The sequence below is a fragment of the Ovis aries genome, chromosome 12, assembly GCF_016772045.2.
Source record: "Ovis aries strain OAR_USU_Benz2616 breed Rambouillet chromosome 12, ARS-UI_Ramb_v3.0, whole genome shotgun sequence".
Lineage (NCBI taxonomy): Eukaryota > Metazoa > Chordata > Mammalia > Artiodactyla > Bovidae > Ovis > Ovis aries.
Window position 1 is genome coordinate 49,670,588 of NC_056065.1, and position 27,121 is coordinate 49,697,708.

At 62.4% G+C, this 27,121-nt stretch overlaps 1 protein-coding gene across 1 annotated transcript; it reads right to left on the minus strand.

The window, feature by feature from the left end:
- Window positions 1–860: 860 nt before the first annotated feature.
- PLCH2 (phospholipase C eta 2) lies at window positions 861–26,983 on the minus strand. Its single transcript, XM_060396144.1, has 22 exons — window positions 26,845–26,983; window positions 25,177–25,323; window positions 22,659–22,912; window positions 22,334–22,462; window positions 18,846–19,016; window positions 16,832–16,925; window positions 16,473–16,676; window positions 16,146–16,266; window positions 14,316–14,487; window positions 13,825–13,932; window positions 12,643–12,801; window positions 10,003–10,089; window positions 9,567–9,649; window positions 9,107–9,204; window positions 8,678–8,860; window positions 8,198–8,305; window positions 7,584–7,708; window positions 7,421–7,505; window positions 6,916–7,062; window positions 6,470–6,549; window positions 4,098–4,395; window positions 861–2,626 (listed from the first exon to the last, which is right to left on the minus strand). Exons 1-22 carry the CDS (start codon window positions 26,966–26,968, stop codon window positions 1,341–1,343), a joined length of 4,263 nt encoding a protein of 1,420 aa, XP_060252127.1. The 5' UTR covers window positions 26,969–26,983; the 3' UTR covers window positions 861–1,340.
- Between the last annotated feature and the right edge of the window lie 138 nt (window positions 26,984–27,121).

Genomic DNA, 27,121 nt, shown 5'->3' on the forward strand with positions numbered 1-27,121 from the left:
AGCACCCACTTGGGGCTGAACAAGCCCCACAGATTGCCCAGGCTATGTCCCTCATGTCCACACCACCACTGTTCCAGAGACCCTGGGAGCCCAGATGCCCTGCCTTGGAGCCCCCTGCCTCCCGAGACTGGGCTCCAGCTCCACAGGCTGAGTCCCTCTGACCAACCAGAGGATGGAGGCAGCCTTGCCAGTTCCCCAGGGGCCTGGTGGGGCCTGGGGGGAGGAAAGTGGAGCCAGTACAGCTGCCCACCCCCAGGCCTTTGCTGAATATGGGCAAGTGACCAGCACAGGTTCTTGGGGCCTACGGAGGGACATGGCAAGAGAACACCCACCCTAGGTCATCCACACCCACCAGCACCCAGCCTTTCAGACACTGTTCCTGGCACTCATGGCCTCCAGGGCCTCAGCCCAGACCACAGAGCTGGTCCTGGTGTGGGCCCGTGGCCTCCTGAAGCTGAGCCTGGGCGGGGCCGCCTCAGTACCCCAGGAGCACTGTCCCTTGCAGAGGGGCTTGGAGTGGCCCCTAACACCTCAGCTGGCTCCTGTGCCAGCCAGATTCTCAGCAGGAAGAGTGGACAGACGTCCTTAGGACCCTGCTAGCTCCCCAGCTTCTCCAGGGAGGGGCAGTCCTGGAAGCGTGTGCTCAGAACTTCTCTGGGGGCCTCAGTCCCGGGTCCCCGGCAGAGCCAGCGTCTGCCCCCGAGAGGACAAGCAGGGCTTGGGTGAGGGGGCAGGCTACAGGGTAGTTGGGGTTGTGGCCCTGGCCCTGGGCAAAGTCCAGGCAAACTATCCATGGACAGGGGTAAGGGAACAGGAACACTGGGTATGTGGCCAGAGAGGGAGTGAGCCAGGAGCCCACATGGGCAAGCACGGATGTGTTTATTGGAGCTATGTTCAGGAGTTTACAAGCGTATAAAACGTCCTGTACAGAGCAGGGTTTGTGCAGAGCCAGCCAGCAGTCTGTGGGGACGGCCATGCTCTGGTCACCCTGGGCGCCTGACAAGCACACCAGGCCTGGCACAGCAGGACCGGGCAGACGCGTGCCCGCACACGCCACACGGCTGAGTCTGGGAACAGTGGGGACACGGCACCATTTTCATATTGTAGAAGCTTTTGTCTCTAAAAAATTTAAATATCCCTCTATATGTACGTAAATCTTAAAAGGTCATGGAACCTTTACCTGGTCCTGGGACAGGGGTTCCTTCCTCCCAGGGAGGAGGGGCGGGGGCTAAAGGGCACAGCTACACCAGGGACAGGCGGGCAGCCTCCCATCCTGAGCAAACACTGGCCTGCCAAGGCCCGGACTGCAGTGGGGGTTTGCCGGTGGGCACCCGGGCTGGTCAGAATCTGAGCAGAAGGCCGGTGGCGGCAGCACCTAAGGGCTGGTGGGTGGCGCCCTTGGAAGGGGCCAGCACATCCCCACAACCCTCTTGGCCCACAGAGCAGGCACCCTCAGGGGTGCCCCGCTCCTCCTCCGGGGGCCCCTGTGGACCCCGCAGCCTCTGCTGCCGCTCCTGAGCTTGGCGAGCCCGGCTGGCGATGGCGCGCACACGGCTCTGGCTGCGGGAGGAGGAGCGCCGCAGGAAGCCCGGGGCGCCCGCCACCCCCTCCCCAGTGGGGCCCAGGCTGGTAGGCGACGTGATGTCCCCAGCCTGCTGGAACCCCGTGAGCCAGCGCAGCTGCTCCGTCAGGGCATCCGGCCGTGCCCTCCGCCTGGCCGGCCTCTCTCCAGCCAGGCCCAGGCCACAGCTCAGGCTTTCCATGCGGGGAGCGAAGTCGTCCGCAGTCAGGTCCCCGAGGCTCTTAGACTTGGCAGCCACAGTGCAGTCTGGGAGGCCTGCCAGGTGGAGGCGGCGCCAGGGTGGCCCCAGGGCCAGGGGCAGGGGCTGCAGCCCATCCAGCCCCACAGGCAGCTGGCCGGCAGTCCGCAGGTTGGGGTTGGATTTGCTCTTGGTCACAGCAGGTGGGTCCAGGCAGGCAACTGGGGCCAAGCAGGGCCGCAGGGGCAGACGTCCTGCCAGGGTCCCTGGGAGGCTGTCGCAGCCCAGCCCCAGGCCCAGGCCCGGCAGGGCGAGCTCGATGACTGTGTCACTGGATGACAGGCTGGAGGATGAGGACATGCTGCCGCGGTGGCTGCCTGGCTCCAACCGCTGCCATAGCCGGTCCCCGCCAGTGGCGTCCAACGACACGGCGGGGCAGGGCCTGGCCAGGGGCCACTGTCCACCCAGAGACTCCAAGGGCACCTGCCCCTCGCTCTTGGCCCTTCTGGGCACGTGGCCCAGAGCCCGGGGGTGGCCCTTGCCTTCTATATGGCCGCTGGGGGCCCCTTTGCAGGCCCCAGCAGGGCCCCCAGTGCTGCATGCCCACTGCCTGCTTCCCGGGGCTGGCTCAGCACTCGCTTGGCTCCCTGTCTGGAGCTGGAAGGGCCTGGGAGCTTCCAGAGCCACCCTTGAGGGGCTCGCCGAGTGGGCGCCGGGCCCTGCAGAGCACTGGGGCCCTCCAGGGGCATGGCTGGGGGGAGTTGCCCCTGGCAGTAGGGGCCCGGGACCCAGGGCTGGCTCCTCGGCAATGGTTTCCAGGCTGCACAGCGAGGAGACCGACCTCTGCATGGAGAAGGGGCGGGGCTCTGTGGGGGAGAGGGAGAGGCCTGTGTTGGGGGTGGCCCGGAGCTGCATGCCCACAGGATGCCCACACTCAGGCCCCTCCACGTGCATACAGCTGCCCCCCCCCCCCCGCCTCCCTCCAGCCCACCCTCTGGTTCTACTGCTGCTGGGGAAGGAACTGGGTTCTATGCCCATAGTCAGGGGCCTCCCAAGGCCAGGGCAGCAGGGCACACTGGGGCCGGGCCCTGTTACCTGGCACTCAGCTGCTCTCAGTTCCTAACTAGGGAGGCAGCGTGGGGACAGAAAGGAGAACAGGGTGGTCAGCAGGTGTGGGGCTGGCCATGGACACAGGAGGGGAGGTTGGGCACATGCAGGAGGGAGGCTCAGCTTCTAGCACACCCTCCCCAGGTTGGGTCCGCTCCCTGTGACCAGGGGCCACAAACAGGTCTGTCATGACCACCCCTGAGGGCAGGGGCAAGGGGAAGGTCCAAAGCAGAGCTGCTCACACGTGTCCCCATCCCCGGGGCTGAGGGTCACCTGCAATCTTCTCCCCTCATATTTTGCAAGCTGAAGCCCTGGTGTCAAGGCTCCGAGCCCCTTCCAGGAGCCCAGGCCAGTCTTCCCAGAGGACTGCAGTGCAGGCCAGGGCTGGGGAGAGGCAGGAGAAAGGCCTGGAAACTGCCCCCGGGTCCCGGCAGTCAGGCCAAGGAGGGAGGCTGGGCCTGGCACTGGAGCTAGTCTCCAGAGGCCGTGCTTGGGCCTCCAGGTCTTGGCAAGCAGGGCCCAGCTCAGACTCCCCAGTCCCCACCCTGGGGTCACTTCCCAACCTCAGAGGTGTCAGGCCCACAGGGCACATCGTAGGCACACAGGGAGCTGGGGGCAGCGGGGCCCATGGGACCAGCTGATGGAGCACAGAGAGCACACGAAGGCCACAGTTCTGGACATGGAAGCACAGCGGGACGCTGGCCAGGCCATGCGGGACGGGGCGGGGCCAGCACGGGGACGCTGCCGAGGAGCATCCGGTCTTACCGGTGGAGAACACGGGGGATTTACTTCTAATCTCCTCCAGCTTTTGAATGAACAAGGCGTTCATCTCCCTCTGCAGGGCCCCAGCCTGCCTGCGGGCACCCTCGGGACAGCGGGTGGCCCCCTCGGGGCTGCCCGGGCTGCTGGAGTCCGAGGACACGGAGCCGCTGCCGCCCGGCCCAGGCTGCCAGGCCCTGGAGCCCTTGGGGGCCCCTCTGCTTCTCCCAGGGGCAGCGTGGGGAGCCCCCAGCGAGTCCTCCCAGGCACGGGGCTGCTGGCTGATGGCCGAGTGCCCACCCTCTGGCCCCGGGCTGGGCAGCTGCCCCCTGCGCAGGCCCTCGGTATCCTCACCGGCACAGGAGCCCACCACACACTTCATGCAGGTGGCAGCCATCCCGGCAGGCCCGGGGCCTGCGGGCACCCGCGGGGGCCGCTCCTGCTCTGGACTCCTCTCTGCCGGCGCCTTACCTCGGGGGCTGCGGCTGCCTGGCTCCTCCCAGGTTGGGGCCTCCGGGGTGGGGCCAGGGCTGGAAGGTGCCACATTGCCAGCCTCCCCCTCAGAGCCCGTGTCCTGCAGGCCCAGGACCAGCTCTGGGAAGGTCTTGTGGCCTGGCTTCTGACTCTTGGTCGGGGCACTGGCTGTGCGCCGCAGGAGCCGCTGGCTAACGGAGGGCCGGGGCAGGGGCCGCCCAGCAGCATGACTGTCCAGGGAGCCGGGCTTTGGGCCTCGGAGGAACAGGCCTTTTAGGCCCAGAGCCTGCTTGACCTGCAAGAGAAGGAGACACATAGGGGAGAGCCGGACACTGGGGGCTGGAGACTGCCCAGCCCCATCCAGCTGAGCTCCACAGGGTGCAGCCCGAGGGACCAGCTCGTTTTGGGGCACCACTCGGGGCCGAGCCTAAGGAGGAGGATCTCAAGGGCGTCTCTACCAGGGTCAGCAGTGGCTGCATCTGTGGCCTCAACCCAGCCTGCACAGGGTGGAGTGAGTGGGCGCTGGCGGAGGGGCGCTGGCAGGTCTCAGGGCAAGTGTCCCAGGAAGGGCTGGAGGGTCTCCTAAGCAGAGACCTGGGCTCCAGCCTTGTGCCCACTGCACATTGCACCCCTCCAGCCCTTGGCCCCCAGCTCTGAGGGCAGGCTGGCACAGGGCTGGTGCAGAGAGTGCAGCGGAGTGAGAACCCAATGGAGCAGCCCCAGTCCCGTTCACCCACCCCAAGCATTGTGGCCGAGGCAGCAAGCACAGCCAGGTGCAGCCCCGTGCTCTCGCCCAGTCCCCTGCCCGGCCCACTGCCTGGAGGTGCTGCCTCTTCCAGGAGGCCTTTCCGGGATCCTACCAGGCCATGCTTCCAGCCTTAGCCTGCTCTCTGGTCACGGGGCCTCAGGAGCAGGCCCACACTCGTTTGGTGCCCCCTGAACCAATGCTGGCCCAGGGCCTTCCTGGGTAGCCGAGCCCAGGAAGTCCCTGCAAGGCCTCTCCCCGTAGCCTCCCTGCCTGGGGAGGGCAGCCAGGGTCCCCAGGACCAGCCGGCAAGTGTCTCAGTCAACACCAGAGAGGCCGACTGGGTCCTCGCATGCAGAGACCCTGCAAACAGTCACGGTGCCCACGACACAGGGCACTTCAGGGTGGAGGTGTTAGTGGCCAGCACTTGAATCAGCTGCCTGATTCAAGATCCCAAATCCAGAGCAATTTGGTCAGAGTTGGTGAGAAAGTCATTTAGAGGAAGGTCCAGAATTCAAGCTCAGAGCTCCTGGTCCCTGGGGCCTCTCCCCTCCTCCCCGCCCCCAGCACGGGGCATCGAGGCACGGAGAGATCACAGGGGCACGCAGGCAGTTGGTGGGGGGCGGTGCGGGGGGAGGTCGGTGCACACAGAAGGAGGGGGAGGGAAGAGCACAGGCGCCAGGAGGGCCAGCAGCTAGAGGACCTAGGGAGGGGCAGGAAGAGATGGGCCGGACCTTGGGGCAGACACACGGGAGGCCTGGCTGAAGTCCTGGACCTACCTCGTAAATGCTGCTCTGTGCCTGAGGATGGCCCAGGGGTCCCAGAACCACATCCCAACCCACATCACATGAGCTGACAGTCTGCAAAATGCTATCAGGAATCACAGATGCTAACGGGGTGGCCTGAGCATGCAGGTGGGGGCGGGCAGGCCACCCTGCCCCCGCGCTGGGGTACCTTCGAGCTCCTAACAGAGCTGTGCTTCTAAAAGTAGACTTTGGACACACAGAAGCCCACTGCAAGACCAAAGAGACAGAGTGAGGCCGTGAGACACCGACAGCAGGCGTGCAGCGAGGAGACGGAGACACAGGACAGACAGGGCGACCAGGGGTGCACGACGGAGCTGCGAGGCCTGCGGGGCCCCCGCCAGCACCCGGGGCCGAGGAGCGAGGCAGGAGAGAGACGGTCAGTTCTGGGAGACGCTCGGACCCCCGTGTGTGCCTGACAGACCACCTCGTACAGCCCCGCTGGACCCCGGACACAGAACCGGGGACCCCTGGGCTCTGCACACTGGGGAAGTGGGAGCAGACCCTCTCCTGGGGTAAATGTGCTGGGGTGAGGGGAAGACAGGGGGCAAAGCCAGGCAGACGTCTTCAAGGACGGACAGAGAACCAGGGGCCCCAAGCAGTAGAGGGGGACTCAGGGGAGATAGGAGGGACCAGGGGTGCCTGGGAAGGACCATGTGTGTCTCGGAGGTAGGGCTGGCGGAGGTGCATCGGGAGCCCCGCCAACCCCTTCCTGGTTGGAGACACAGGCCCATCAAGATATCCACCAGGCACAGGGATGGAGGGGGTAGGGTGGGGCTGGTATGCCCCTTACGACAAGTGACCTTGTAGGTGGCACTCACCTTACCACTGATGTCACTGACGGCCACATGGACAAAAATAGAGGCCTCTTCCATCCCCTCCAGGTACACGTGCCGATAGCCTGAAACAGCAGGAGGCATGCTCACCCCAGCCTCACACTCTACTTAAAGGTCCCAAGGCCCTGATTACAACCCACAGGCCGGGTCCTGGGGACTCTGCTTCTTTCAGGAAGCCTCCCAGGACTGCCTCAGCTGCAAGGATCTTTTCCTCCTCTGGGAGCTGAGGTTAGAGCTCCCCTCCCCCATCCAGCCACACAGTGCTGTGGCCTTGAACTCTCCTCCTCAGCGCTCTCGGTGTCCCCAGGCCCAGGCTAGGCAGGAGCCAACTCGCCCCCTCCTAGAGGCCTCTGCTGGCCCTCAGGGGACTCACAATAGGGGCACTGGCCCCAGGCTCTGCCCTCCCCCACCCTCACTGGCCCCCTGCGCACCTGGCATCATGCTGCTGAAGGCCAGCGTCCTTTGGCCGATGAAGTCACGCCCAATGGGGTCGTGGTCCCAGACGAGGAATCGCACTAGCGCTATCTCGGGCATGTGCACCGTGAACACCAGGGTCTCCTCCCACATGGGGTTGAATCCTGGAGGCCACCAGGAGGAGGTGTCTGTCACCTCTGTCCCATCCCCACCTCTCAGGCAGGCTGTCCCCATCACAGCTCCAACCCAGAGGCCACCTGGGCCCACACCCTCCCCCAGCAGCTTCTCCTGGGCTGGCTGCTGGCACAGAGAAGCAATGCTGGAAGGCCAGGTGGCTGTCACTGGGCTCCCCACCGAAGGGCAGCCTGGGCAGTTATGTGAGTTACAGGCTGCAGCCCTTGACCTTCCTTACCTGGTCAGACCAGCATCACCAGCACAGGAGCTGTGATGGGGCCTAGGGGCAAAGACTGGCCTCTGGGTGCCCACACCCCTCCTGCACCCCCACCCCCCCCACATGCTCACCGTTGTCATCCACCACTCGGGTCTGCTCCTTGTTACAGTCCACCGGGAGCCCGATGACCTCCACCTCCACGAAGGGGTCGATGATCTGGTACACAGGGCAGAGTAGCACCACGGGCCAGGCCGACAGCCAGGCCCTCCCACCTGCCCAGGCCCTCCTGCCTACCTCCCCTCTGTCCCCCAGCATCGAGTCCCGTGGCTTGGGCAGCTGCTGACCACTGATGATCCGCAGCACCAGCTGCTTCTTGAGCTGCCCAGGCAGGGGATCCTCAGAGTTAGGGTTGAAGATGCCTGGGGGGGGCCAGGGTAAGAGGATCAGCAGGCAGGGTGAGCCCTCCACCGGCTCTCTGGGGCAGCCCCAAGGCACCCACTCCCACCTCTCCCCAGTCAACTGGACGGAGTCCCAGGTGCAGGAGGGGGAGGGGAGGCAGCGCTCCAGTGCAGGGGTGCCGAGGGGCCGGTCACCTCTGTGACCACCCCGTGATGGACGCCCAGCTCGTTTCCTCCATGGGTGAACCACAGGGGCTCAGTGTGGATGCGAGGCCACATTGCCTCTGGATGGGTGACTGGGTGCCCGGTGATAGGGTCCAGGGTGACAGCAGGAAAAGATCCACAGGTTACTTTCAGCACACACAGGAGAAGCCGAGGGTCTGAGAAGGAGCAGCCAGTGCCCAGCCAACCTTGCTCCAGGGCGCCTCACCCGGGGACCCTCATGTAGGGGCAAGCTGGGGAGGGGCTCCAGATCCCAGCAGGGTGGGGGTTCCGGGGCTGTGTCCTTACCCTGGCACATGCACTGAGGCTTGAGCACGTAGCCACAGCTGCCGTTGGCGCTGAACTTGGCCCGGTTCAGCTGCAGCATCCGCCCCTCTGACTGGTAGTTCAGGGCGACTGCCAGGAAGGACGCAGGGTCAGTGCGGGGTGCACGCGTCCCACCTCTGCACTGCCAGTGAGCCCAAGTCTGCTAGGGTCACACTGGGCACAACCAGGGCCCTGCGATCCGGCAGGACTTTCCTAGAGCCTGCACAGCGGCCCCTGCACAGCAGAGCTTGGCCAGACTGGGTCTTTTGCCACCTTACCCTGGGGTCCTAAGGCCCCCACCCCCGCGACCCCCACCAGTGCCATCCTAGTGAGTGTGACTGGATACCTTCAAGATTCTCCCAGGTCAGGGGCAAGAGAGCTAAGCGGAGCAACTGTGGAGTACCCGGCCACATCTCCCTCGCTGCCCAGCATCCTCTGCCGCCCCAGGGTCCAGGCACCCACCCATCTGGCAGCCGGCGTTCCAGAAGGGCTGCGGGTTGTAGTTGCTGGAGTCCACGCGGTAGGAGGAGGGGTAGATACGTGAGAGCTGGTGCTGGTTGAAGCGTAAGTACTGCGCCGGCTTCTGCTGCAAGATCTGCTGAGCCTTGGTCTCGCTGAAGGAGGACACCTGCCAGCTGGACACCACTGTGGGCCGAACAGGTATCTTCAGGGCACCGGGTCTGGGAGCACCCCCACTGGACTCCTTCCCAATGACCCGGCCCCTCCGTGGCACCGCCCACCTCCAGGCCCCCGCCCCTCCCGGGCCCCTCAATGACCCCACCCCCTCCACGGCCCCGCCCCAATGGCCGCGTCCCGGAGGGACCCCAGGGCCTTGCCCTCATCCCAATGGCCCCCGCCCCTCCCAGAGCCCCACCTGTAGCGACCCCTCACCCTCCATCTCCACGTCGTGGGTGCCCACAGACTTGGTGTACTTGACCAGGTCTGAGAGGGCCCGAGACAGCTTCATAGTCTTCTTCTGCCTAGCGGCCCTGCAGGAGGGGGTTGTTGGGGTCAGGACCTGGGTCGCACTCCTCCCCTTGAAGCTCTGGCGAGCGTCCATCAGGCGCCCACTGTGCCTGTGTATTCCAGGGCTCAGGTCATACATGGATGCACTGAGAGGTGACGCTGGGGGCGGGGGCAGGTGCTGAACCCCTGCAAGAGCACCAACCCTGAACAATCCTAAGGAAAGGAGCACAGGGAGCTGCCGGCCCTGCACCCTGGGGTCGCTGCCTTGGGCCTCCATGCTGCCTCTGAGCCTGCGCATCTGATGCCTGCTTTTGCCAGAACAACAGCCTCAGCACATTCGACGTAGCCATCTCTTCAAGGGCCAAGGATGGAGGTGGGCACTGACCCCCGGCTCTGGCTGCCTTGGGAGTCCAGGTCCTCGTCCCCCTCCTCCACACTGGCCGCCTTCTTCAGCTTGCTGCTCTTTTTCTGTGCAGAAGGAGGGCAGAGTCAAGATGGGTGGAGCCTCAGGCTTGGGGAAGGAAGGACCTGCTGACCTGGGGTCCTGGCGCCCACGCTGCAGCTGGGCCTGCCCCTCCTCTGCAGTGCCCTGCTCAACCTAGGCCCTGGAGGACCTGAGCTCTGGGTATTGGCCACTGTTGACCAAGGGAGAGCCATCGAGACACCTGCTCCATCCAGCCCTGACCAAGACTCCACACCTGGCACCTGTAGCCCAAGAAGGCAGCCAGGAATCCCAGGGACCCTCAGGGCTGGAGAAGCCCCCACCCCACCTCTGGCTGGGGGACATAGGGGCAGGCTCCCTGCCTGGGAGCCGGGCAGACCTTGCGCTTGGAGAAGCTGCCCACGAGGAGTCGGCTGTTCCGACGGCTGGTTCCGGCCTCCTCCCCGATCTCCACGTCCTCCTCGAACTGGAAGCAGAGACAGACAGGGGGCTGAGTGAGCCCAGCCTCAGACCAGGCCGAGGGGCATGGGCAGGCAGCTCCTCCCAGTGGCTCCTTCCTGGAACAGGAGAAGCTGAGAGGGGCCTGGAGGAAGAGGGTAGCTGGGCCTTGGGCTGGCTGCTGCCCCAGGCCCTCAGGAGGCACAGTCCCCACCCACATAGGGTACACAGAGGCGGTTGCCAGAAGCAGGGGCCTGGATGAATCAGCTCCCCACAATGTCCCACTCCAAACTCACTAAGTGCCCAGTTCTTCTCCATGGATGGTGATTGCATAATGAATACCATCAGTGTGTCTGGAATATTCCGTGGAGTGCCTGCTTATGTAATCCTCGTTCGAGGATCCCAAGCTCAGGAGCCCTGACCTGCTTCTCACAGCTGCAGAGGTGTTACCTCTTTAGACAGTCCCCAGGGCTGTGGCCGTCCACTTCTTGCACTTGGGGCTGCAGTGAGTCTCCTGAAGCCACAGGACCAAGCCTCCTCAGCACCATTTACAGAACACGTATGAGCAGCTCCCCTCCCGGTCCCTGCCCCCTTCACCGGGGGGGCCCAGTCCTGGCAACATTGTGGCCTGTCCACCTCTATCCTCTGTCATTGAAGCCCAAAGCTGTCATCCATGAAAGTGAAAGGCATTCTGTCATGTCTGACTCTTTGCAACAATATGGACTATACAGTCCATGGAATTCTCCAGGCCAGAATACCGGAGTGGGTAGCCATTCCCTTCTCCAGGGGATCTTCCCAACCCAGGGATCAAACCCAGGTCTCCTGCATTGCGGGTGGATTCTTTACCTGCTGAGACATCTAGGGAAGCCCATGCTGAAGCTCAGTTACACTCCTGGAGTGGCTGGAAGCTTGTGCCTGTGTCCCTGAGGCCACTCACTGCAGCCACCACCAGCTGCCCCCCCAGCCCCTTCCACAGATGCCCCCACAACTCTCCCAGCTTTGTTCAGGGTGTGCCTACCACACCACGGCAGGAGCTGGTTTTGCAGCGACATTCCCTGTCAGGGAGGGGTTTCAGCAAGACGTACACACTCTGCGTATGAGCTTGTACACACACCCCTGGGGGCGCCCCTGCACATGCTCCCCCCTCAGTCCGCTGGCCTCACCAAGCAGATGAGTGGAGCCCTTCAGGTCTGGATTCTGGTCACCAGGCAGGAAGCCTGGAGCTAGAGCAAGGGATAGGAGGCCCTCAAGCCCAGCAAAAAGGGGGCACAGACAGCCACAGGCCCATCCCCCTGGATGCCTTCTCTGCTCACGTGCTAGAGAGGGGGCACCTGGCAGCTCCCGGGAGTCACCCCCCAACCAACTCCGCTGCTCTCTTGACCCCAGTCCCCTCCTCCACCTTCCAGGGAGTCCTGTCTCCCACCGGTTGGTAGGCTACATGGAGGGGCACTGGTGCAAAGCCCAAGCCACAGACCCTGGGTAATGGAGGCTCTCAGGAAACCCATGAACTGGCAGAGGCATGGGAATCTGTGTTCACGGTGTTTGCAGCCCTCAAGGCTGACACGCTTCTTGGCTCGTTAACCCTCGCCTGAAACCCCGTGGTCACCCAGCACAGCAGTCCCCCTGAATCTAGGTACAGAGCAGAGAGGTGCAGGCTAGCCCAGCATCCTGAAGAAGTGCTGCAGCCAGGGCCAGAATCCCCTGTCACCACCCCCTCCCCTGGCACCCCAGCTTGGCAGGGAGACAGCACCCCTCTCCATCCTTGGCGGTGGGGGATGTGGGCAGCAGGGCCACATCAGCCCCTCCCACCAGCACACAGAGCCAGATGTGTCTTGTCTTGCAAAATGGGGTCTGCAGGACCACCTGGCACCCTCATAGCCCTAGGCCAGCCACCCTGCCCATCACAGCCCCCATGGAGATCCCCCCAGGCCACTCTGCTGATGTGACCCTCCTCCAGTGTCGACCAGTCCCTCCAGACGGCCCCACAGCCGCTGGTCCTGGCCAGCCCAGCCTGGCCCCCAGGCTTTACATCTGCCCTGACAGACCCCACACTGTTCTCCCTGTGAAGGTACTTCCCAGAGCTCAGCCACACTTCCCTTTGAGGCTGGGGGCCTCCAGGCAGAGGGCAGCTGGACAGCTGCTAGGACTCACCGGGCTCTGAGCTCCTCCCAATCACCACCAGACCCCCGAGGCCGTGCCCAAGTCCTCTTCTAGGAGGGGCTGGAAGTGCCTAGGGGGCTGCCATCCACTCCTGCCCCCAGGTGGGGAGGGTGGGGGCTAGAGGAGCTGCCCACAGACCTCTATGGACAAACCATCATCCATACCAATGGGGCGGCCCCACTGTGGCCATCCGCCTTGTGACACTGACGGCTGCAGGTCTCTAGAGGTGAGACTCGGAAGAGCCAGGTGTGAGCTCCTGGAGGAGCCAGGGTGGATATATGCCCCAGGGGCAGTGTGTGTGCGCATGGGTGTGTGTGTGCAGGTATGAGTGTGCAGGTGGATGTAGGGGTGTGTGTGTGGGTGTGCGGAGACCTGACGTGCCAGCTGTAGGCAACCCCCCTCATGGCCTCAGGGCTCTCACCTTTTTGGCCTCTGCCTTGTGCCCAAGTTTGCCAGGTGGGGGCAGCGTGGACACGGTGAAGTCACTGGGGTCCTCACAGTCCCGAATCTTGGACTCCTTCATTAGGGAATCCAGTTTCCTCTTGGCAATGTTTTCCACACGTTTGCGGTTGGTGGAGGCCTGCGAGAGGCAGCCAATCACTGGCCTCCGTCCCTCGCCTCCGGCGGCAGTGTGGACAGCATGCGGGGTCTCGGCAGGGCCAGTGCCACCCCCCCTCTCCTCTCACACTTAGCACTGACCACAGGCTCACTCCTGCATCACGGTGCTGGTCCTCACCCCTCCTGCTCCCCCTGGGGTGCACAGTAGGTGTGCAGTTTGTCCTGGGGCCCCAGACAGTGCCAGCAGGCCCAGGCCAGTCTGATTCCAATGCCCGCCTCCTTCAGCTGCACCACGCTGCCGTGGGACCCACAGACAAGTCACGGGCGCCTAGCTGCCACTATGCGCTCAGGGCAGCTCAAGATCAGGAACTGACCACCAGCCACCTTGTGTCTGGAGGATATGAATGGGGGTGGGGAGCAGCCCCAGTGTGGCAGGGTATCTGGGCACCCCAACACCCAGGGTACAGTGGGTGCAAGGGGGCCAGTGCAGATGTAGGGTTTACCGTTGCCTCGGGCCAGGCAGGGAAATGCACAGGCCCACCCAGAGCGGGAAGAATCCACTGCCTCGGGGCTTTCTAAAACAATTAGCCAGAAGGGCCAAGAGCTCTGCACAATTGCTTTCTCATCCGATGGCCCCTCAGGGAGAAATAATACCTCAGCAGTGCCCAGAAAAGGGAGGATGCTAATTAGAGGACCCCTCACCTCCCCGTGGCCACCTCCCCATGGCCCACTCCTCTGCTGCTTGAGGCTGGTGCTGACTCCTCAGCCTCTCAGCACTGCCCCAGTCTCACGATGCTGGGAAAAGAGGTGATAGTCGCTCACTGGGAACTCAGGGTTTGTATCCTGTGGGGGGGTGGCTGGGCAGGGGGGACCCCTGTGGCCCAGGCCAACTGCATGCCCAGCAACCTGGCAGCTGTGCAACTTACCCTGAAGCTGCCCCATGCCCCTCTGTCCCTGCTGCCTCCATCCCACAATTAGGCCATGAGCTGGCCCTTCAGGGCTGTGGCTTCCCCATCTGGGAAGAAGGTCCCCCCTCCTCACTCACATCCCCGTTGAGGAGCTTGCAGTCCTCATCGATCTCATCTGCGCTGTCCTCATCAGACACCTCGCCCTCCTCAGCATCCTCGCTGATGTTGGCTGGGAGCTTCTTGCCCTGGGGGAGCAGGTAGGCCATGAGAGGGGCCCTGCGGGAAGTGCTAGGAGGCCAGTTCCCACAGGAGCAGCAGGTAAGGCGGGGAGCCTTTCCCAAGCTTGCTTGTGGCTCTCAGGCCAGGGGCAGGGCCAGCCCTGCAGCAGCATCACCGGAAGGACATGCCCTGGTGTGCATGCTGAGGGCCCCAGGTTGATGGACTTCCCTGGGGAGATGGAGGCCAGGGCAGGGGCAGGTCTTGTCCTGACCCCTCAAATCTATCACAGATGGTGTGGAACCCCAGCTAGTCTGAAGCAGGGCCCTGTCCTGCCCTGACCCTACGTCAGAGGTCGGAGGTCAGAGGCTCAGCAGGATGCAGGTGCTGGGAAGGGCAGGCAGGGTCTCACCTTCACCAGGATCTTGCCCTTGAGCACCTGGGGAGAGGGCAGCGTGGTGGCATCTTCGCTGCTCACTGATGACAGGTCCAGCTTGTCCCCAAGAATGTCGGTCAGATACTGGGCCATCTTCTTCTGCTGGACGACACTGCAGTGGTTCTCGATGGACAGGATCACTGGGTACCTGTGGCCCCAAGATGGAAGGAGCAGGATGAGGCTGGGGGAAGGCCAGGTCCCACCACGTAGGACCGCAGGTCACCTGCAACATTGCATGAGGAGGGGGGCTCTTCACAGGAGCCCAGGAGAGATGTGTCTGCCAGCCACTCTAGGAGGGTGAGGACTTTTCCCTGTGGCCCAGCGGTTAAAAATCCACCTGCCAATGCAGAGGATATGGGTTCAATCTCTGGTCTGGGAAGATTCCACACGCCTTGGGGCAACCAAGCCCACAAGCCACAACTACTGAAGCCTGAGTGCCCTGGAGCCTGTCCACTGCAATAAGAGAATCCACTCAGCACAACCAAAAACAAATAAATTAAAAAAATTTTTAAAGCAACTGAGTGTGGAGGAATGAACCAGGAGACCTTGAGGGTGGGTAAAGGAGGCATGTACTTCTCCCCATAAGAAAAAAAAATCAAAGGCAATTAGAAACTCCAGGGAAAACAAAAGGAAACATTCAAGCAAGTCATAAAATGGGGTCAAAAAATGATGTAGACTGAACTGAGATGCAATGTGGAGCAATGGACAGACTGTGAGAAAGATTCCCAACCACCAAGATCCTGGAGACACTGTCCAGTGTGTGGCCCTGGGGCCCAGGGTTGGCCCAGTAAGGAGGGAGATACAGCCTGGCACAGATATGACCTGTGTGGTACAGGTAAGGAGAGCAGTGTGGACATTTTTGTAATAGGCTCTTCAGCTGTTTGATTTATTCTTTTCAGTCATGTGCACAGTTACTTGGATTTTTGTCAAAAGGCAACATAATCCTTTTAGAAAATGTAAGTGACCCCAACCTAGAAGTCACAAACTAGAACAAGAGATGGGGGAATCCTGTGATGCAGGGAGGCAGTACCTGGGACAATGGTGCTTCTCGCCTCAGTTCTCAGGCGAGAACCAAGTGCCTGTAAACATGATGCTGGCATGGGAGGTGTGAGCCCCATCCTGAGACCCCAGCAGGCCCCTGGCTCTTTGGCAGATTCAGGAGACCTGTGTGTCCCAGTCCCACTGCCCAGGATGCCCCCGCACCTGCAGTTCCAGAGGCCAGGCTGTCCTGCAGAGGGCCCCCATGCCCACCCCCTTCCGAGACAGAGCCTGGGCCAGGTCTTCCCAGAGGAACCCCTCTGTTTCTAGTTCTTAAGTCAGTCTCCTTCTCCTCGTCATTCAATTAGCTCTTCCCTCGCCTGCGAACTTCACTGATTTGGGGTAACTAACAGTGTGGGGAGGCAGTCTTCTATTTTCAGAAACTAAACTGGATTTTGTTCAATAGTGTCTATAGCCACAGCTGAGTGACAGCAAAGTGAGTCTGGACACAGAGTAGCTTCTTAAGGACAGTGAGTGCCAGAGCCACTGTGGGAGGCGTCTGACACCTGGTGTCACCACCGAGTGTGTGGGGGTGGGGTTGCTGACACACACGCCCCTCCCAGTCCGTGCTGCTATTGCACCCACCGCCTCTCCCCTCCTCCACCCCTTCCCTGCCTCTCATCCTCAACAAGAAAGCCCGAAACCAGCCTCTCGGCCACTACAACCACTGCTCCCCAGAAAGGATGTGGGGGGAGGGGCAGGAAGAACCCCTTGATTCCTTTCCCCACCTACCCTCCCAGGGCCAGCCCCTCAGTCCCAGTCACTCACTCATTCTTGATGAAGGCGTACTTATTGATGGTTTCAATGACGTCTTTGAAGAGGATCTTGGAGGTCAGCGTGTAGCCATGGTGCACGATGGGCTCCCCATCAGGCCCGTCCCAGCAGTCCACTGCAGGCAGGCAGACCTCAGTGGGTCCCAGGGACTGGACCACCAGGCCCAGGGACCCACAGCCCATGGGCTCTAACTGGAGGCAGTCTTCTTGCTCCACAGTTAACACCAAGAGAGACCTATGCCAGCCCCTGCCAGACACAGGGCTCCTTGGAAAGGGCCCCAGGGCCGAGCGGGGGTGCAGGGCCCCGGAGCCCAGCGCTCACCCTCCACACAGCGGCAGCCGGCCTGCAGGACCCGGGCGTACATGTCCGCCCTCGACTGGGACGTGAGCTGGTCGCCCGCGAGGTAGGTGTTGTGAGACGAGGTGATGAAGTAGTGGCTCAGCGGCTGCGTCATATCCTGGTGCACGCAGCGGTGCTCCGGGTTGAAGATGTCGCCGGCAGGGCTCCGTGTGTAGTTGGTGAAGCCTGTGGGGAGCAGCATGGGTGGAGGGGCAGCGAGGGGTTCAGCCCCGTGTGCCAGTCCCGCACTGGGCTCAGCTCGAGACAACCCACCCTCATGGCATGTGGCCCCCTTGGCACCCCACTGGCAGCACAGCTGGGCCAGGGTGGCACCCACTCACCGTCAATGCCCATTGCCCCTTTACTCTTGTTCTCTGGGCAAGGTTCAAACTGCTCGATGATGTCGCGACAGCTCTCAAGGGTCACGCCCGTCATCTAGGCCAGAGCAGGGGCTTGAGACCAAGCTGGCCTCAGGCAGCCCCTCGTCCTCCTCCACCACAGCCAACCTTCCCACCCCACCTCTGACCGCTGCATCGCCCAGGGGCCAACATGGCGGGGCTGAGACTCTGCTCCTCGTAGTGTGCTCCCCCCACTGGGGGGCTCACTGGCCACCCCTAGTGTCACAAGACTTGGGACTCAATGGCCAGCAGAAGATAGAGGGTCCCCTGGCTTTGGAAGAGCTGGCACTGGCTAAGGATCCCTGCCAGGGGGAGGGTCTTTGGCCTCATCAGCTGGGCCATCCCCCACTGACACCATGCTGGGGATCTCAGGGTGGGCTAGCAGGAGTGAGGCCTGGTATGAGAAGGTGCAGGAGGGCCAGGACATTGTCCCATCTTGGAGGAGCGGAGGGGGCTCACCTGGCCCCTCCTGCCATCTGCCCAAGTCCCTCTCAAGAAAGTTGCACACAACAGCCAAGCCCAGGTGGCCCCATGTTAGAGGCTGAGCGATTCTTAGGGCCCCACAGTGCAGCCCCAAGGAACCCCCAGCTCTTGGAGACAGGCCCACCAGTAGGGCTTCCTGGACACCCCCAGGAATCTGGGGCAGGTATGGATAGTGGAGTAGACAGATGGGATCAGAGCTTGGAGCAGCTGCAGACCCAGGAGGCCAAACCACCCAGCTGATTTGGACCCCAGACTGTAGGGAGAGTTGTGGAAAGCTTAGGGCAAAGGTCAGGGAGAAAGGGGTCACTGCTGCCCTTCCCACACTGGGTCCCATTCCCTTCCTCCACCCCCAGGTATGCCAGCTGTTGGGACAGTTGCCCCCCAGCTTCATGCCAACACTGCCCACAGCCAGCCTGGTACCCACCTCTCCTGCCTGGGCGAACCCCAATGTCCCCATCAGCAAGGCAGGAGGGAGGCCTCAGCAAACCGTGTGATGGCAGTTGGGGGGAGGGGACCCAGGAGCACAGTGCGGGGGCAGCTCCCTGGGTCAGGACACTGGCAAAAGGTCCAAGGTGAACACCACCCAGACCCAGGATGAGTCCACAGCCATTCCTGGTTCCCAATATCCAGCCCCCAGCCCTTCCCAGTGGTGGTCACCCCCAGCCCATCACCATGAGCTGACACTGCACGTGAGGCAGGTGGGATGAGGGCCCTGAGAAGTCCTGGGACCAGGGAGTCTGACCCCAGAAGGGCAAGGCAGCTGGTGCCTGAAGGTTACCCCAAAAGTGGCTCTGCAAGAGTCCCAGGAAGTTACAGGCCTGGACCTTGATCCCCATGGCTTTCTCCCACCAGCCTGGGGGCAGTGCTTATGCAGTCTGTGTCTGAGCACCCCTATTCCCCACTCCCTTGGTGAGTGCTGTCTCCTCAGAGGATGCTGACCTTCCCCTCCCCTTCCACGGACTTCCAGCCTCTGTCCACCAGAGCGGGGAGCACCTGGCCTCCACCCAGACCCCTGAGTTTCTGGACCCTGAGCTTTAGTTAGGCAATGCCTTTTGGAGGGATGGAGCTGCCTGGGGTCTAGGACAGTGGGCAGGCATACTTGGCTGGCCCCCACAGGCACCCACATGTCTGCTGGACAAATGTTTGAGTGAGTTGGCAATGGGCGCAGAACCCTGGGTGGGTGAGCCCAGGTGGGAAGGCTGGGCCACGGAACCTAGGCCAGGAAATGCTCGATGCTAAAATCGGGGCTGTGGTCAAGCTCTGGACTGGGGCACGGTCAGAGCTGAGCTGTCCTCCTTCCCCACCTGCTTGGTGGCAGGGTGGCCAATGAGAGCCTGGGCCAGTCCAGTATATGGCCTCAAATGCCAGGCTGGTGCCCACTCCTCTCCCACACTGTGGACAGTCTCAAATGCCCTGGGAGGCTGAGGGGAGGCCACCTCGACCAGGAGCCTGGCTCCTGCTGGGGGGCCCTCACCTTCTGCTCCACCTCCAGGAAGCGCAGCAGGTCAGTGGCGTCCAGGTGGTCCTTGTGGTTGCTGTAGGTGAGCATGAGCAGGTAGAGGTCCCGGCGTGTGGACATCATCTTGTAGAAGGCACAGAACTCCTCAAAGCCTAGTGTCCCCTGGTGGTCATCCGTGTCCGCCTCCTGTAACGCAATGTCTCTTCATCCCCTCATGTCTCATCCTGGGCCTCGACTGAGAGGGGGCCTTCAAGCCCCCCACTCCTCAGGCAACCCTGAGTCAAGAATCACCTTTCCCCCTCTCAACGTCACTGCCTGTATCACAGGCTCATGGAGGGCTCATCATGCTCCCCAAGCCCTACAGCAGCATCCTTACTCTGCCTCTCCCCCCAAGAAGCCACCACGTGATCCATTAACACAGATCTCACCCTACTTGCTCCTCTCCTAGCCTTCCAAAGTCAACCTGCACCTGAACCCGACAATGTCCCCCCACCTTCAGCCAACAATATCCACCCAGTGCCCATACTGGGCTGAGATCTGTAATCACAGTTGGTCGTCCATCGATCAGAAAGGCACAGGGCCACCAGGCATGCAGAAATCCCCAACTTCAGCCTCTATCAGCGTCTCTTCAGCAGAGATGACAGGCCCCTGATCTCAGCCACTGTCCTCACTTTTCTCAGCGAACAGCTCACACAATACCCACAGGAACCCCAGCCCCAGGCAAGCCCACTGGGCTGCTAATGAGACCATAGGCTCCTTCATGAATCCACTAGCTCAGGAAGCATGCACTGAGATGTCAGATTCTGGGGACACCAAGAGTGGAAGGCCAGGGGCAGACTCAGGGAAGGCACTCAGTAACGAAGTCTAGGCTGCCCAGAGCATGCCAGAGGTGCTACGGGGCAGTCAGGCCCTGAGTGCTGAGGTTGGGTCCTTGGCCTGTCGGCTGGGGTGGGGGTGGGGGTGGGGGTGGGGGTGGGGATGGGGTGGGGGAGGTGACTGCCTGGCAAAAAACAGACACCAGTTTCAGCACCATGGACAGCAGTGCTCGCCAGCCCTGCGCGCAGATCTTTCCTCCTGTGGCCACACCATCTGGGACAGCTGCAAAAAGGCCCCTCGGAATCAGGAGAATCACCCACAAGCCAGGGGGCCACAGCCACACCCAAGTCCCCGAGCCCAGAGAGAGTGGGGCTCTCGGGAAGTCTGGCCCTGCCTCTCCTGACCCTGTGGCCTGACACCAAGGTGGGCGCCCAGCTATCCTGTTTCCCTCCAGAACCAGTCACCTAGGTGGGGTGCCCATGCCATGGCTGGAACAGGACCCAGCCCAGAGTCACCTGTGCTGAGGCAAGCAGATGCCAGTGAGGACCCCGTGTTTGCTGTTTGAGGGCGGCCCTGCATCTCAGAGCTGGCGGACACGCCCTGCAAGTTAAGGGCCTCTAGGGGACAGAGCTGGGCTGGGAGCCCTTCCTGGGGCCGAGGCTGGAGCTGGCAGAGATGCCCATATGCTGAGTGTCCACCCACAGGGTCATCTGGCCTCCCTGTGGGCTCTGAGCTGGACAGCATGCCCAAGGCATGACTGAAAACCCTTTGGGATGATGAGGCCCTCTGGACCCAAAGGGATAGCCCCGACCCCTCAGCCCAAGGAATTGCTTCCAACGTGGTCCCACAGCCACTCTCCTCTCCACGAAAGGAAACCACCGTGGCTGAAAGCACACACTGGCCGGAGCCACGCTGCTGAGCCAGGCCTGGAGCCACCCAGGGTGCTCATCATGCAGGAGGCCCAGGGGCCACACCAGCCTCACCCACATTCCACTGTTATTTTAGACGAAATTATGCTCAGACCTCTCTTTACCCACCACACAGATCTATCCTTTGATTAGGGCAGTTCCAGGCAATAGAAACAACATTGAGATTTCTCGACAATAAAATTGATGTTAATTATCAGAGTGGCTCTGCCTGGCTGGAGGTCAGCCCTCTTTCCCTGGATCCCTGAGTGCCCATGTAGAGCCCCATGCAGATGGGCCAGGAGGCCCAGGTGCTCAGGGGACACGGGACAACAGCCACTGGGGGCAGAGCTGCCCAGGGTCTGAGGTCAGCATTCCTGGTGACAGCCCCCATTGGACTCTCAAGATCCTCGCCAGTCCTTTTCTCTTGCTGGTCCATCTCCAGGTCCTTCTCGAAATGGTCTAGACAGTGCCCAGACACCACCTGGCCTGGGGCTGCTCAGGGAGCTCTGCGTGCGACCCTCTTGAGCCCAGAGGGGCCAGGGGTGTGGGCTCCCTGGAGCTCCCAGCGGGGGCATTTTCAAGCCAGGACTTGATCTTAAGGTGCCAGAAGCCTGTGCCCACTCCATGAGGTGCACTCATCTTTTGTCCTGTCTCCGAGGCTGATCTGAGCCCTGTTGCCTGGCCCCTGGCACAGCCTCATGTTCTGGAAGGGACTGCTGATCCCCGAGCTGCTCCCAGAGGCAGAGCAGGCAGAGAATGAGGTGGGAGTACGGCTCTGCAAGCCTGAGCCACCTGCCAGTTCCTCACTGCCCAGGCAGGCTCTGTCCCCACTGGGCCTTCAGGATGGGCCATGTGAGATCCCCAGTCCTCAGCCAGCATCTGAGATCATCCAGCTCACCATGCCCCCCTCCCACCCCTGCTATTTACACAGACCCACACACTCTGAGCTGGCCAGCTCCCCTCACTCCAGCCGAGCATGACCTCCTGCCCATCACAGGAGCCCAGGAGGGAGCTGCCAGGGCTTGCGCCTGGAGGGGCAGCTGGCTGTGTGCGTGCATGTGTGTTTGTGCGTGCACATGTGTCTCTCTGTGTGCATGTGTACATGCATGTGTACGCACATGTGTGTGTCTCTCTCTGTATGTTTGTGTGTGTGCGTGTGCATGTGTGCATGTGTGCTGGGGCATGGCGCCTCATTCAAGCTCACAGAACCCTTTCCCCAGCAGCAGTGAGACAGCGAGTCCTGAATGAGGGCAGGCTTTGCTGGCCCAGCCCCACCCAGAACCAGGACCCGCTGACACCACCCGCCTTCCTCCCCAATCCCAGCAGGGGTTCCGGAAAGAAAGAAACTCATTACAGACAATAAAGGCAGCCGCTCAGCTGAGGATGCATTTTCATAACTGCTAACATCAGTGGCAGCGGACCACAGGGGAGGCAGTGGGTGACCAGTGCTGCTGCCTGCAAGGCAGGGCTTCTGCCCCCCATCGGGGCTGGGGAGTCGTGGGGTAGGGTGGGATGAGGGTACAGGCCCTGTGAGTGGTTTCCTTTTCCGGCCAGGCACCTGCCATGTGCCCAGTCCATCGGCCAGGGGAGGCCCTGGGAGCTGCTGCAGGGAACCGGCACAGCCAGAGGCAACTTGGGGTATCTGACTGACCGCCCCCGCAAAGGTCTAGACCAGCTGCTGCCTTGCTATTTGCTTCAGCTCAGACGGCACTGCCCAGCACCCTCTGCAGCTCGGACAGGGTGGGGCTGCTCCCAACACACACCTGGGTCTGGGCTTACCTTGAACATCTGCTTCACCCTCTGCCTGGGCAGGTTCACGTTCAGCTTGTGCAGCAGCTGCAGAACCTCGCCAATGCTCAGGCTGCCATCCCCATTCTTGTCGGCTTCGTCAAATGTCTGCTTCAGCCACTTTGGGGCCAAGTTAGGGACCAACGTGGGTCCAGCAGGGCCAGCCATACCTCCCCTCCCCTTCCATTCCCAGGCAGGAAGGTGTGAAGGACCCCATCCCAGTGACCCTTTCCCCAAATACATGAGCCAGCTGGGGTGGGGAGCCCACCGAGGTGGACAGCGAGGGTGCGTCCTGGGGCCCTCCCGCCCGCCACACACAAGGATATTGGTCCCGGGTGCGCTGGCGGCGGGCCAGGCTGTCCTCGTCGCTGATGCCGGCCATGAGGTAGCGCAGGCCCGTGACCCAAGTGCGCGCCTCGTCGCCGCTGGGTGAGACCAGGTCCAGCGACTCCCGGTGGCTGCCATGGTAGATGCTGAAGCAGCAGTTGGGGTCGAAGCTGCCGTCAGGGTAGCGCTGGAAGATCTCAGACTGCCGCCCCTCGCTTACCTCCTGGATGGAGTCGATGGAGACTGCAGAGGCAGAGGAGTGCAGCAGGGTCACAGCCCTCCCCAGGATTTCCCTCCTGTCTGAGGCTAGGGGAGGGGGCATTTCAAGGGGCCCTTGGGGTGTTGCTGTTCTGTCGCTTGGTCGTGTCTGATTCTTTGCAACCCCATGAACTGCAGCACCCCAGGCTTCCTTGTCCTTCACTATCTCCTGGAGTTTGCTCTAACTCATGTCCACTGAGTCAATGATATCATCCAGCCGTCTCATCCTCTGCTGCCCTCTTCTCCTGCCCTCAATCTTTCCCAGCATCAGGGAAATCTTTCCCACCCCTGGGGAGAAGGAAATATCACAGATATGCTGGGGCTGGTGAGCTTGCCTCTTCCCTCTCCGCTCTGACCCTGGGGTCTGCCCACCTTCCCTCTGGCCATGAAAGAGGTCCATCCTCCCCAAGAGAAGGGCCGCCTTCTCCTGGGCAGGCACCCTGGGTCTGTCCTCTGTGTCTGGAATGAGGAGAACCAGACAAGCCAATTCCATTTGTCAAGCTCCGGCCAGTTGCCTCTCATCCTGGGAAGGCAATTGCTGGCCAGCACGGCCGAGAGCCTGTGGCGATCTCTGTGATAAACTCTAGCGCCAGCAGGTGGGAGCCAGGGACGGTGGGGTCCCGCTTGGCATGCGCCAGATCAGGCTGAAGGAAGAATTTCATTACTGGCCACAGTGCCTGGAGCTCCGTGGAGCCTGTGTTCAGAGACTGAATCCTCAGGAAGAGATGAGCTCAGAGGTCATCCTTAGGGTCTGTTCCTGTGCACCCAGCAGGGTCCTTTCACAGATAACGGGGCACAGGTAGCAGCCCCTCTGGGAGCAGGTGCCCTGAAATTGGCACAGCCAGGGACCCCTAGCATCACATGCTCTGCCTGGCCCCTGTTGCCTCTACACCCAGCGCCCGGTGCCTGCTCCCAGAGGCGGGGTCAGCACCACTCTGGGCATTACCCTGTCTGGTGCAGTAATGGTGGGCCTCCCCAACTTACACTGTGAAGGGTGGCCTCACTCCTCTGTCCTCTGCCCTCACTGCCCCCTCCCCAGGGGCTCCTGTTTCCCCTGCACCCCCTGCCTGGAGGGGGCCTGTCCTGCCTGCTTCTCCATCCAGCTCCCTGTGGCTCACATGTCTTTGGCAAGGAGGCAAGGGTTCAGGGCCCCCAGATTAGGGGATGCTGACAGTCAGGAAATAGCTGCCTCTCACCCCATTCCTCTCTCCCAAGGACCCCTCCAAGGCCAGAGTCAGCTGGTCTCCCCCATCCTAAGCCTGCTGGCCTCAACCTACCCCCCCCTCCCCAGAGGGGCCACCATGACCCTATCCACCTCTCCCCTCTATTTGCCATCTGGTGTCCTTCTCGTCACTCAGCATGACATGAAGTTATCCTACCATCAGGTGGTGTCACGACCTCACACCCAAAGACCAGAGTCACGTGGGCTAAATTCCCACGGCAAGCCCAGCGCCGAAACAGCGCCTCCCGATGGAGCGTCGGGGCTGCTGCCTGCACGGCTCATGGTGACTCCACCTCCCCAGGGCCCAGAGCAGTCCCAGCCCCTTCCTCCAAGACACCCTGCTAGGGGGCTCCACAGTGCGTCTCTCCTGGGCCCCATGGTGGCAGCAGCTCCCGTAGCAACCACTGGGCTCAGGCCCTGCCCTGGCACATCTGCATGTCTCCAGCTGCCAGAGCCAGAGGAGGGGCAGCAAAGTCTCCTCTGTCACCTGCAAGGGCTCACGTGTCCCTCCCTGACTACCAGGACCCCCAGCAAGGTCCCTGCACAAATCCTCACAGCTCATTACCCTCCTGACCCATCCAGGCAGCCCTGCAGCCTCCATGCCCCTGCCGGCTGCTCACACCCCAAGCTGCCTGGGCCAGCACTGGGCACCGGGTCCTGTCCTCAGAGTGCCCAGAGGGCCAGACTAAAGGTCTTTTTGCCTCTTAGCCCCTCCCAGCACCCGGCGCAGGGCTGGGCATGGGTGCCACCCAGTCTCCACGGAGCCCCAGAGGATCTACTAGGTGGACAGCAGGCCAGGGCCCTCCCTCCCTGACTGCATCCAGAGGCCACTGCGGCTCTCCAAGGCCAGCTGAGCCCATGTTTCAGGCCTGGGGACTTTCAGGGTTCAGGGTCTTGCTGCCCCTCCCACGGCCCAGTGGCTGCTCTGGGAGGGTCTCCTGCCCCAGGACTGTCCCACTCATTCTTGGCCTTCTCATTCTTGCATGAGGAGGGTCTCCTGTCACCCCCCCGGGACCAGCCAACTCACTCTTGGCCTTCTCATTCTTGCGTGAGGGCCGCCAGCGGATGCAGGAGCGATGCTCGTCCAGGAAGTAGAAGCGGACCAGGCCCTTGGAGCTGCCCCGGAGCTTCAGCATCTGCGTCCCCGCCTGCATGGCACTCATACATCGTTCCACTGGAGGCCCACCGAGCCGCCACACAGACAGACCGACACAGACGGACAGACAGAGCACCGGTGAGTGCTGCAGCAGCCCCTTGATCACTGCAGCCTCAGGTGCACCCCCAAGTGCTCACAGGGTGCAGAGGCCACCCCCAACCCATCAGGGCACCAAACTCAGACCCCTTCAGGGCTGCCTGTGACCCCAGGTGCTGGCCCAGGTCACAGATTCAATCTGGGACCCTGCTCAGTAGCCAGAGCCCACACAGAGTTCGGACCAGCTCTGCCCAGCCAGGTCCATGAAGCCAAGGGTGCACCCAACAGCACAGGTCCCAGGAGGTACTGAGTCCTCACCTTCCTCACAGGACCTAACTGCCTCCCCCTCAACCCTCCTTCCTCCATCCATTCAGCCTCTGTCTGCAGCCCAAACATCTCCCATGTCCCAGGGGAGGGGATACTGGCCAGGACAGTGGCCCCAGGGCTGGAGAGGTACCAGGCTCCTGAAGTCCTGGGGAGAGGACCATCCCAGCCCTCCTTGGGCCCTTCACAGCTGTTTACAGAAGGCCCAGAACCAGGAGGTGCCCTCTGGGGAAGCACCAAGTCATTAACCTACAAGGTCCCCTGATGAGGGACCCTCAGGTGGTGTGGAGACCTGTGGCAGTGCCAGCCCCAAGGACCAAGCAGTGGGAACTTCTCAGAGGAAGCCAACCTCTGTTCTTGAGCTGCAGGCATGGTGGACTGCGGGGGGAGGGGGCGGGGGGGGGGGAGGAGCAGGGGCACCCAGTGGGGATGGGTGCAGAAGGCAGTGGGCTCCGCTGAGACACCAGGAGGTGAGGGGATGGTGTGGCCACGGGGACATAGTAGCAGGTGAAGGGAGGAGGCTGGGGGTGAGGACAGGGACGGTCCAGGGGCCTAGAACAACTGGGCCAGGCCCCACTCCCCCAGCTGGACAGAGACCTGGTGGAACGGACCAACCTGGATTGGGCTCTCCACAGGCCAGCCCCACTGGGACAGACTCTACTGTCCCATCCCCCGCCCTGAGTCTCACCACAATCAAGGGCACCCACTCTGTCAGCCTCTTAGGGCCGACGTGTCTGAACAGCATGCTGGCCTCGCCCCACTGGGGCTGAAGGTGCCACTGACCCCAAAGTACCAGGGACCCCCTTAGAGAGTGTCCAGCCAGCACATCCACCAGGACCATGCCCTCGGCCCCTCCTTGCCCCTGACTCCCCCACCCCTTCCTTCCCCACTGCCTGCCTGGGGTTCAGCCTCCAGACCCCAAGGTGGGGGGCTCAGAGAGGCAGACCGGGGGATGCTGTCAGAGCCCCAAGACCCTCAGAGGGAAACCGAGGGGTTGGGAGGTTACAGGTTTGGATGGGGGGTGGTGGGAGCTCCCAAGCTTTTCACACTCCGAGGAGCGGCCCCACCCTCCTAACTCCAGTGACCCTGGTGCTGGGCAGGGCTCGGGCAGGGCTCTGGCAGGGAGGAGCAGACCAGTCCCCGCCCCAGACGACCAACCAGACAGGCCAGCCCCCTTACCTAGTGGGCCAAGCTGCCACTGCGGGGACACAGCCACGCTCCCGCCGACCCAGAGGAGGGCCTCCGCCAGGCAGGCCACGGTTCCCTTGGTCCGGCTGGGGGTAAGCGGCCAGGGGACAGACATGCCCCGATGATGGCCGGGGTGGGTTCACGGAGGCCAGGGAGGGCCGGAGCCCCCTACCCTACCTAGGCAGTGGGTCAGGTGGTGGTGGGCAGCCCCGGTGCTCCACGCGGCCCCCTTCTCTCCTCGGCTCCCTCTTTCCCTCTTCACTGGCCT

Coding starts and splice junctions, on each gene's coding strand:
- PLCH2 (XM_060396144.1), bottom strand. CDS start 26,968: ATGTCTGTCCCCTGGCCGCTTACCCCCAGCCGGACCAAGGGAACCGTG. Junction 22,463..22,658: donor CCCGGGACCAATATCCTTGT/GTGTGGCGGGCG, acceptor TTGGCCCCAAAG/TGGCTGAAGCAGACATTTGA. Junction 9,205..9,566: donor CAAGGCAGCCAGAGCCGGGG/GTCAGTGCCCAC, acceptor CCCCTCCTGCAG/GGCCGCTAGGCAGAAGAAGA.